At 54.0% G+C, this 10,088-nt stretch overlaps 1 protein-coding gene across 4 annotated transcripts; it reads right to left on the reverse strand.

Moving 5' to 3' along the window:
- Positions 1-3,699: 3,699 nt before the first annotated feature.
- On the reverse strand, positions 3,700-9,893 carry LOC113940760 (RNA/RNP complex-1-interacting phosphatase-like). 4 transcript variants are annotated; one of them, XM_027631904.1, is made up of 10 exons: positions 9,813-9,893; positions 9,239-9,314; positions 8,113-8,244; positions 7,508-7,631; positions 6,856-6,916; positions 6,525-6,571; positions 6,273-6,384; positions 5,614-5,745; positions 4,228-4,485; positions 3,700-4,155 (listed from the first exon to the last, which is right to left on the reverse strand). In XM_027631904.1, the coding sequence occupies exons 1-9, from the start codon at positions 9,845-9,847 to the stop codon at positions 4,230-4,232; spliced, it is 975 nt and encodes a 324-aa protein (XP_027487705.1). In that variant the 5' UTR covers positions 9,848-9,893; the 3' UTR covers positions 3,700-4,155; positions 4,228-4,229. The 4 variants fall into 4 exon arrangements, with proteins under 4 accessions (XP_027487705.1, XP_027487704.1, XP_027487707.1 ...); XM_027631903.1 differs by having other exon boundaries at positions 3,700-4,119; positions 4,208-4,485; XM_027631906.1 differs by having other exon boundaries at positions 3,700-4,485; positions 6,273-6,348.
- Between the last annotated feature and the right edge of the window lie 195 nt (positions 9,894-10,088).

Here is a 10,088-nt window from a genome sequence, read left to right on the forward strand (position 1 = left end):
ATCCCAGACACCCCAATAATCCCAGACACCCCGACTATCCCAGACACACGAACACTCCCACAGACACCCCAACACTCCCACAGACACCCCAACTATCCTACAGACACCCCGACTATCCCAGACACCCCCACCATCCCACAAACACCCCAACAGTCCCACAGACGCCCCAACTATCCCACAGACATCTCAATAATCCCAAAACCCCAACTATCCCACAGACGCACAGACTATTCCAGACACCCCAACGATCCCACAGAGACACCAATAATCCCACCCTGTCCCTGAGAGCATTGTCCAAGCATTCCTGGAGCTCAGGCTTAAATCACGGGGATCCTGTTCCAGTCCCTGTTCCAGTCCCTGTTCCAGTTCCAGTCCCTGTTCCAGTCCCTGTTCCAGTTCCTATTCCAGTCCCTGTTCCAGTCCCTATTCCAGTTCCTGTTCCAGTCCTGAGCTGCCTCATCCACGTTCCTTAGGATTGTCTTTCCCTGACACAAATCACCCCCACTTGGCAGAAAAACATTTAATCCACAAATCAAGCCAGGTCCTGAGGGAGAAATCTGGGAAAAGCCTAGCTCTGTTTGGACACAGCACTGGGATATTCACCTCTATGACCTCAAAGCAGCTGCACGTTCAGTCCCTGGCATTAATTTATATAATTTTATATCTATCTATCTATCTATAAAAATATAATAAATAAAAGTATATATTATATAAAATTACACAAATTAATATAATAGATATAACTAGATAATGTATTATAATATAATAAATAATATATAGTATTAATAAAATTAATATAATATATAGCTGTGTTTTAATATATGTACATATAAAATTAATAGCATGTAATAGATATAAAATACATAATATATCATAAGATAATATAATAATATATTAATAAGGTAATATAATATATTGTAATATAATGATGTATATTAATAAAAGTAATATTATATATAATATAATATACAATGTATAATATGTTATATATACTAATGAAATTATTATAAGATGTAATTATATATATGTGTATGTGTGTGTGAATAAACAGAAACATATAATCATGTTGGTCCCTGGACATTAATTTCAAGCTCTGCTGGGTTTGGTCCCTCCGAATCCCACCCAGGGCAGCTCTTCCCAGTTGTTTCTCCACAGGACAAACCCAGTGCTGGTGCCCAGTTTGGGATCACAAAGCTGAGGAATTTCCCAGGAGCAGCTCCACAAGAGGGTTCAACTCTGCAGCCTTTTCCTTATGGGATGTGGAGGGTGCCAAAGGATCCTCCCAGATCCCTCCTCACCCAACAGGCTCCATCCCAAACTCTCAGTCCCTCTCTCCCAGTGCTGTGAGAGGCACTCCCATGATCCCAGGAATGCTCCACAATCTGATCCACGGGGCTGCTTCCCAACAAACCCTCCCCACCCACGGCAGGAGCCGATGGATTCCATGGGGAGGAAGGGCCCAGACCGAGCCCAGGAACCTCCACAACGCTCCTCCTGCTCCACCAGGAGCAGGTTTTCCTTGGAAAAGCCACTCTGGAGCCACACAAGGGTTAAACTCCCTGTGGAATCCCAGAGCACCTCCCAAGCCTTCCGGCAATTCCACAGTGCCAGGGTGGACTGTGGCTCCTTCCCGAAGGAGGAAAAGGCCCCAGCTGAACCTGGTGGAGGAGGACAGGCCCTCCTGGGGTTATCCTGGAACAGGAGCCCCTTTTTCCCATGTTTCCCAGCCCCCACAAGCCCCTTTCCCTGTGGGATTTGGCTTCTCTGGGAAGAGACAGCTCAGCTCAGGGGGGGCTTCAGCTTCCCCCCCAGAACTGATGCTTCTGCTGGGGGTTCAGCTGTCCCCCTTCCTCAAGCAGAGCTCTGATCCCTCCCCAAAATAATCCTCCCACACACCAAATCCCATAGTTTTTCCCAAGGGAGAACAGACCTCACTCACCCCATAATTCCCAGTGTCCCCAGAGCAGAGCCCCCCTCTGATCCCACAGACCCCCCTCCAAAATAAAGTGCCCAAACCAACCCTCCCAAACTGCAAGCCCCAAACTCCAGCCCCTTCCCAGCCCACCAGGAGAGAGGGAGACATCCCCCTTATCAAGGATAAGATCCTCCAGCCAGACCCCTCCTGACCATGTCCTCCCTCCTGAGGGGAAGGATCCTCCAGCCAGAGCCCTTCCCAAGGGGAAGATCCCCTTTCCTAAGGGGAAGGATCCTACAGCCAAAGGATTCCCTTCTTTGGGAAGAGAACTCCTGACCAAATTCCCCTTCCCAAGGGAAAGACTCCCCCTTCCTAAGGAGAAACACACCCACAGCCAGAGCCCCTGACCGGATCCCCCTTCCCAAGGGGAGAGATCCCACAGCCAAACCCCTCCTGACCAGTTCACCCTTCCTAAGGGAAAGGATCCTCCTTCCTGAGGTGAGAGATCCCACAGCCAGAGACTCTCAAGTGTATTCTCCTTCTTAAGGGAAAGATCTCTCTTCCAAAGGAGAAAGATCCCACAGCCCTGACGGATCCCCCACTCTAGGTGGAAAGATACCACTTCCCAAGGTGAAGGATCCCACAGCCAGAGATTCCTGAATGGATCCTCCTTCCTAAGAAAACATCCTTCAGCCCTGACCAGATCCTCCTTCCTAAGGCAGGGGGGACTTAAGGTAAAGATCCCCCTTCCAAAGGGGAAGATCCCACAGAGCCCCTTCTTAAGGAAAAGATCCCACAGCCGGAGCCCCCTGACCAGATTCCTCAGTGGATCCCCCTTCCCTAGGGGAAAATCCCCCTTTCTAAGGGGAAGGATCCCCCAGCCGGACCCTTCCTGAGCAGTTCACGTTTCCTAAGGGGAAGATCCTCCTTCCTAAGGTGAGAGACCCCTCAGTCAGAGACTCCCGAGTGGACCCCCATTGCCAAGGAAACCTCCCCCAGCCAAACCCCCCGACCTGCCCTCGATGCCAGACCCCACCTCACACAACCGGTGGCCCTCCCGGTCCCGCTCCCCCAGCCCCTCAGGCCGCTCCCCCATCCCCGGGATCCCTCCCCATCCCCGGGGCCCGTCCTGGACCTGCCACCGCCTCCCCTCGGCACTTCCGGGTTCTTCCTCGACCGCCGCCGCCCCGCCCAGACTGCCTCTCTTCCGCCGACCAATCCGACGCCGCCGCCACATCCGGGCACCGCCAATCGCACCGCCCGCTTCCGCCCGGCCGAGCCGCGACTTCAGTGCCCTCAGTGGGACGTCGGGCGTGATGACGTCACCCTTAAAGGGGCAGCGCCCTTGGCTCCGGACCACCCCAGAACCGGCCCTTCCCGCCCCAAAACTCGCCCTTCTCACCCCAAATCCGGCCCTTCTTGCCCCAAATCCGGCCCTTTTTCCCCCAAAACTGCCCTTCTCACCCCAAAACCCCCTCCCAGCCTACAAAACCGGCCCTTCTGATCCCAAAACTGGCCATTCCCACTCTAAAACCAGCCCTTCTGCCCCCAAAATCAGCCATTCCCGCCCCAAAACTGGCCGTCCCCACCCCAAAACTGCCCTTCTCACCCCAAAACCAGCCGTTCCCACTCTCAAAACCGCCCTTCTGACCCCAAAACCCCCTTTCCCACCCCAAAACTGGCCCTTCTCACCCCAAAACGGGCCCAACAACCCCGAGTCCAGTCGGGCTCAGCCTTCCAGGCTCCTCAGGTCCACCCAGGGGGAAATCACAGCTCCACACAGGTTTTACACACTGCAGAGATTTTACTTCAGCAAAAATGAGTGAAAAGGAGGGGAAAAAAAATCCTATATTTTCAGGCCAAATCCTATTTCTTGTCCTATATCGAGGAAACCAAGAAAAGCTCTTTCTGTTGAAGGTTAAGGGGTGTTCCTTTAGGATTCTCCCAGCTTTGTTTATTCCTCACATCCCTCTGGGAGCGGAGTTACGGTGTAAGAGTAGAAAATTCCCGTGAGATCCATAAAATCATCGGTGTGGGGGGAGGTTGAGGAAAGAGAGAAAAATTAAAAACCAGAGCCCTGCTGAGCTGAGCAACCCCCGGGCTGGCAGCTCCTGGCAGTTCCAGCCCCTCATTCCAGCCGTTCCAGCCCCATCCCGGCGCTCCCCCGGGGCAGAGATGAGCCCATGGAAGGGCTGTCCCGGAGCACGGCATCCCCTGGGAGCACAGCATTCCCTGGGAGCACAGCATTCCCTGGGAGCACGGCATCCCCTGGGAGCACGGCATTCCCTGGGAGCACGGCATTCCCTGGGTGCTGTCAGGACATTCCCTGCTCCGGCCTCACGTGTTTCCTGCGCCGGTGCCGGCGCTTCCTGGCGGGCGTGGCCTCCTGGGAGTTCTGGGAATTCTGGGGGTGAGGGAAAGAGAGTCCCTTGGGTGACACCCAACAGTTCCTGGGGGCCAGGCTGCACATCCTCCTCTGCTCCGGGGCCTCCTGCCCGTGTCCCAAATCCAGGGGCTGTGCCAGGGCCGTGGGGTTGGGCTGGTGCTTCCTCTTGGCACTGCTGGCATTCCTGGAAGGAAAAATCAGGAATCAGCCCCAATTAACCCCAAAAAGGAGGGTTGTGAACCCCCTGTGGGCTTACCTGGTGCCTTTTCCTGAAAGGTGGGACATCCTGGAAGAACGCCCAGCTCAAAGGAAAATGCAGTGAAAAAGGGAGAAAATGGGGGGAAACAGGGTGAAAATGGGAGAAAATGGGGCAGAAGTGGGAAAAAATGGGAAAAACAGCGTTAAAATTGGTGTAAAATGGTGTAAAATGAGTCTGTGGGGACACGTGGCCAGAACTTGCCAGTCCTGCTGGGCCTGGTATGGGGGGAAAACAGGGGGAAATGGGAAAAATTGGGGTCAAAGGGGGTGAAAGGGGAAAAACTAGGTGAAAATGGGGGGGAAATGGGACAAATTGACAAAAAATGGGAAAAAGCAGAGGGGAAATGGGGAAAAAACTGAGAAAAAAGCAGGGTGAAATGGGGGAAAAAACAAAGGGAAAAGTGGGGTGAAAACAGGAAAAACTGGGAGGAAATAGGAAAAACAGGAAGAAATGGGGTGAAAATTGGGGAAGAAATGGAAAAAAAACCTCTTGATTTCCCACAGCAAGGGAAGTTTTCAGCAGGGATCATTTTTCATGCCCCTCAGAGTGGGGCTGGACAAGCCCCTCGGAGGCCCCCTGGCTCCACACATGTCCCTGCAGTGGGTCTGGAGCCCCCACACAGGTGGGAGGACACCTCTCCCAGCTGGGATTTGCCCCCCAGGACAAGGGGAAGCTCCTTCCCTGCTGAGCTCAGGAACAGGGAGAGGCCCCACTTCACTCTCAGGGAGGAGCTGCCTCACTTGCTGATCCAAAATCCTTTAAATGCCTCAGCAGGAGAACATTCCAGCCCCACTGGGAACCAGCTCCAGCCCTGGCAGTGATGTCATTCCACATCCACAGGCACAGGAATGTCACTCAGAGGCACAGCTTTGCAGGCACAAGAACCTCACCACTGATACAATACTTTCAGAGAGGTTTTTTTCCCCCCTCAGAGCTGGGAAAGCAAAGGGTGGGTCTTGGGAAAAGTCCAGTTCAGGGTGTTTAAACCTGAGGGAGCAGCTGTTGGCTGTGCCTGCTCAGCTCAGGGCACAGAGGGCAGGGACAAACACCTACCTGGGCACTGCCAGGGGGGGCTGGGCCGAGCGAGGAGGGTGGGCTTTGACCATCATCTGCTTTTTGGGGTTTGCTGGGGCACTGCTTTTTTCTCTGAAGGGGCCTGAGCCCAAACTCTTCAGTCCACACTTCCTTAAAGAGAATTCCGTGTGTTCCTGTGTCCACTGAGTGACCACATCAGCTCCCCACACCCAAACCCACCCCTCTGTGGCACTGCCCACCCGGAAAGGGCCAAGGAAAGAAAGCAGAGTAAAGAAAAGGATCTTTAAAGCCATCACAGAATCCCAGAATGGGTTGGGTTGGAAGGGATCTTAAGGCCCACCCAGTGCCACCCCCTGCCATGGGCAGGGACACCTTCCACTATCTCACGTTGCTCCAACCTGGCCTTGGGCACTTCCAGGGATCCAGGGGCAGCCACAGCTTCCCTGGGAACTCCATCCCAGCCCCTCCCCACCCTCCCAGGGAAGAATCCCTTCCCAATATCCCACCTAACCCCACCATCCATGAGTTTTAAACCATTCCCAATGTCCTGTTCTCCCTGCCCATTCTCCACTGGCCTGTCCCACCTCCCTTCCTGGAGCCATCCATGTTTATCCCCTGTTCCTTTCCAGCAGCATTCCCAGGGCCCATCACTCACTTCTGGACACACCAGGACTCACTTTTTCCCAGCTCTGTTCCTGAGATCCTGGATGTAGTTGGTTCTCTCTATGGGATGCCCTCGGGACTTGTTGAACACTGGAGAGGGACAGGTTTGAGCTACAACCTTTGGGGCTGAAGAGCAGTTAAAACCCTTCACAAGGATTTTAACCCCTTCAACCAAGCACAGCTCCCCTCCCTGGGGCCACCCCAAACCTTCTGACCATCCCAAATCCCAATAAACAGCCCACATCCAATCAAGAACCCACACTTACACTCTATGGCAGTGTTTGGCTCCATGCCTTCAACATCAATCAGGTACCTGAGCAGAGCAGCAAGAAAACCCTAATTACACACAATTAACGAGGAAAACATCCACAGGTTGGTGATGATTCAAACAGAAGAAAGAACTGGGACGTTTGCAGAGCTTTTATTTACATGCCAGACTGGAGTATCAGCATCTGCTGTGCTGAAATTGGAATAAAAAGTGTCCCTAATAAAAACTGAGGAAGTCTGGGATTACACAGACCACTTGACTCTATTTCCTTGGCATTATTTCCTCCTGGAAATGCCACCACTTAACCCCCTGTGATAAGGACAACTCACCTGCACACCAGGTATCCAGTCCTGTTCAAGCCATGGGTGCAGTGAACCCCGATGAGTTTGTCTGGAACACACAAATCAGAGGATATTTAAGTGTCTTTTCCCCAAAATTCCCCCTGAACAAGCCCCTCTGCATTAACCCTCCATCAGACACAGAAGTGGGCACACACAATATTACATCACGATATTTATGTCTAATTAAGTTTAATTTATTTATTAATATTTATTTTTACCTTCTCTTACTTACTTACTGTATTTATTATGTCTAATTTTATTTATGTCTATTATGTCTAACCAGCAGCCCTGATAGAACTCCTTACTTCTGGTACAGTCCCATGACTCAAACTCAATTAAAGTTTCACTCATTGCCCAATTATCCCAGAATCATGGAATGGTTTGGGTTGGAAAGGATTTTAAAGCCCCTTCAGTGCCCGTCCCTGACAGGGGCAGGGACACCTACCACTGTCTCAAGCTGCTCCAAGCCCTGTCCAACCTGGCCTGGATTATCAGGGACAACAGGAATTCCATCCCTAAAACAAATCCAACCTGTTGCCTTGACATTCCCACGGCAAGGGAAGGAAAAGAAATTCCTGCTGTTCCTTAAAACACCACTGGCCCACCCCAGTACCAGAACACCAGGGAAACCCACACTCACCATTGTCTTTGTTGTCATTCAGAAACTGCTTTACCACACATTTGAACTGGAAAATGGTCTGTTTGTTTGGGATTTCGTGTCCCATGGTCAGGATCTTCGAGTAGCAGAGTGTGGCTGGGAGCTCCTGCAAGAAGCACAGTCCGTAATTTCCAGAAAAAGCATATGGATTTTTTTATTATTAATGAACCAGAAGCCAGAAAATGAAACTTTCAACTGAGCCTAAAAGAGCAGTAACACAGTTTTAGATAAGAAAAGCTCTGCTTCACTCCTTTGACATGGCACCAAAATTCCACTTTATTTTTTCTGCCTCTCTTTCCTCCCTGGGGAGGGCACACAGAGGCTGGAACACTTTTCCAAGCAATTATCCACACACTCAGAGCTGTTTGCAATCAGGAGATCCCATAAAAGCAGCTTTAGGGTATCCCCAAACTTGTGCTGGTTGGTCTGGGGTTGGAGACCCCAGTGTGGTACCTGAGCAAGGACAAAGACCCCCATGGGGCTGCAATGGTTCATCTCATCCCCTGTCAGAGATTCCAGTGCCTCACACTCTTCCAGTTCTTCTCCTGGAAGCAAATCCTGCCCGTTCCCAGCCCCCCCAGACTCACCTCTGGCCCATAGTAGCGCCTGGTGTAGGTGAGGTCGATGATCAGCCCCAGCTCCTCCTTCCTCTCCCTGACTTTCCTGATGAGGTCACGAGGGGAAAACCTCTCCTCTGGAAGGAGATTCCTGTCAAAACTCTGAGGGGAAATCATGTTTCAGAGCAGACATTAAACTGGAGTGTGTGTGAGGGGTGGGAAGAATTTCCTGCTCCAGAACTCCAGGAGATGAGGGAGAAGGACTTGGGGAAGGAGCAGAGGCTGAGGCAGGTGGACACAGAGTTACTGGGTCCAATCAGGGAAGGAGATGGGTTGGGAGGGACCTTAAAGCTCATCCAGCTGCACCTCTGCCATGGGCAGGGCTGGGCTTTGGAACAGCTCAGCTGTGGGCTTCCAAAAGTCACCAAAAACTTTCCCCTGAGGCAGAACCACAGTGAGAGACACCCCCAGACACCGAAGGTGCTGTTTGGTGGAAGCTGTAAACCAGGTCCCTGAGCTCAGATCCATGGAATCTCAGAATTACTGAGGCTGGAAAAACCCTCCAAGATCATCAAATCCACCCTGTGACTGATCCCCCACAGCCCAGAGCATGGAGTGCCACATCCAGGCCTTCCCTGGGCACCTCCAGGGGTGGGGACTCCACCACCTCCCCGGGCAGTTCCAGTGTTTAACCAATCCTTTCCATAAAGGAATTTCCCTAATGTCCAACCTGTCCCTCCCCTGGCACAGCTGGAGGTTGTTCCCTCTCCTCCTGTCCCTTGTTCCCTGGCAGCAGAGCCCGACCCCCCCCCAGTTCCCCCCTCCTGTCAGGGAGTTGCAGAGCCAGAAGGTCCCCCCTGAGCCTCCTTTTCTCCAGGCTGAGCTCTCCCAGCTCCCCAACCCGACTCTCCCCCCTGTGCCAGGTGAACACCCAGCCCTGCTCCCCACCACGAGCTCTGGGACCCCCCTGGACTCACCCCGGGTGTGTTTCAGGTGGGTCTGTTGCGCCACAGGGACCCCTCACAGCCCCCACTCCCCAGATGTGGCTCTGGCACTGTGTTCATCAGGAATTCACTCCCTGGATCTCCACAAAGTGCCCCTTTCCCAGGGCCCTTTCCAACCCCAATGCCCCCCCAGCCCCCTTGGGGTCCCTCACCTTCTTCAGGGGCACCTTGAAGGCAATGAAGCGGGTTCCTGGCATCCTCCTGCCCAGGGGGATGTAGTCTGTCCACCTGGATCCGGGCACGGGGGGGTTAAACTGAGGGAGAGACCCCGGGCCTGGGATCCACAAACAGCCCCCGGCCCGGGACCCTCAAACATATCCCAGATCTGGAGACCCTCAGACCCTCCCTTGGCCCCAGGACCCTCAAATCCCCCAGGCCCAGGACCCCCAAACACGCCCTGCTCTGAGAACCTCAAACGCCCCCAGGCTTGGGGACCCTCTGACCCCCTCAGGCCCAGGACCCTCAAACTGCCCCGACCTTCAAATCCGGGACCCCCAAACTCCCCCTGGCCCGGGGACTCTCAACCCCCCTGGTCCGAGACCCTCCAACTCCCCCTGCCCGGGACCCTCAACCCTTCCAGACCCAGCGACCCTCACACGCCCGCGGACCCTTAAACTCCCTGTCCCGCAGACCATCACCCCTCTCCCCTCCCTCGCCCACGACTCCCAGTGACGTGGCCACCGCGGTGGGTCAGGGCCGGGCCGGGTCGGGCAGGGCCGCACTCACCGCTCGGGGACCCGGGCGGCCCCCCTGCCCGCCATGACAGCGATGGCGCCGCGCCCCGCGCGTCACTTCCGCTTCCGCCCCGGCCCCGCGGGGACACCAAGGCCACGCCCACGCTGAAGGCCACGCCCGTAGCTGTGAGACCACGCCCACAGACCGTGAGCCCACAGAAGGAAGGACACGCCCACAGGCGGTGAGACCACGCCCCCCGCGGCCCTGCCGGGCTCTGGCGCCCCCTAGCGGTCACGGTGGGAACGACGGCGGTGGGACGGGACGGAG

The sequence above is a fragment of the Corapipo altera genome, unplaced genomic scaffold (assembly GCF_003945725.1).
Source record: "Corapipo altera isolate COAL_440 unplaced genomic scaffold, ASM394572v1 128339, whole genome shotgun sequence".
NCBI lineage: Eukaryota > Metazoa > Chordata > Aves > Passeriformes > Pipridae > Corapipo > Corapipo altera.

Bases quoted from the DNA above. Each gene is read 5' to 3' on its own strand.
- LOC113940760 (XM_027631904.1), bottom strand. From the start codon at position 9,847: ATGGCGGGCAGGGGGGCCGCCCGGGTCCCCGAGCG. The intron at 7,632-8,112 runs GTGAGTCTGGGG...TGCTTCTTGCAG, and splicing joins GGCGCTACTATGGGCCAGAG to GAGCTCCCAGCCACACTCTG. The intron at 5,746-6,272 runs GTGAGTCCTGGT...ATTCTCTTTAAG, and splicing joins AGGAACAGAGCTGGGAAAAA to GAAGTGTGGACTGAAGAGTT.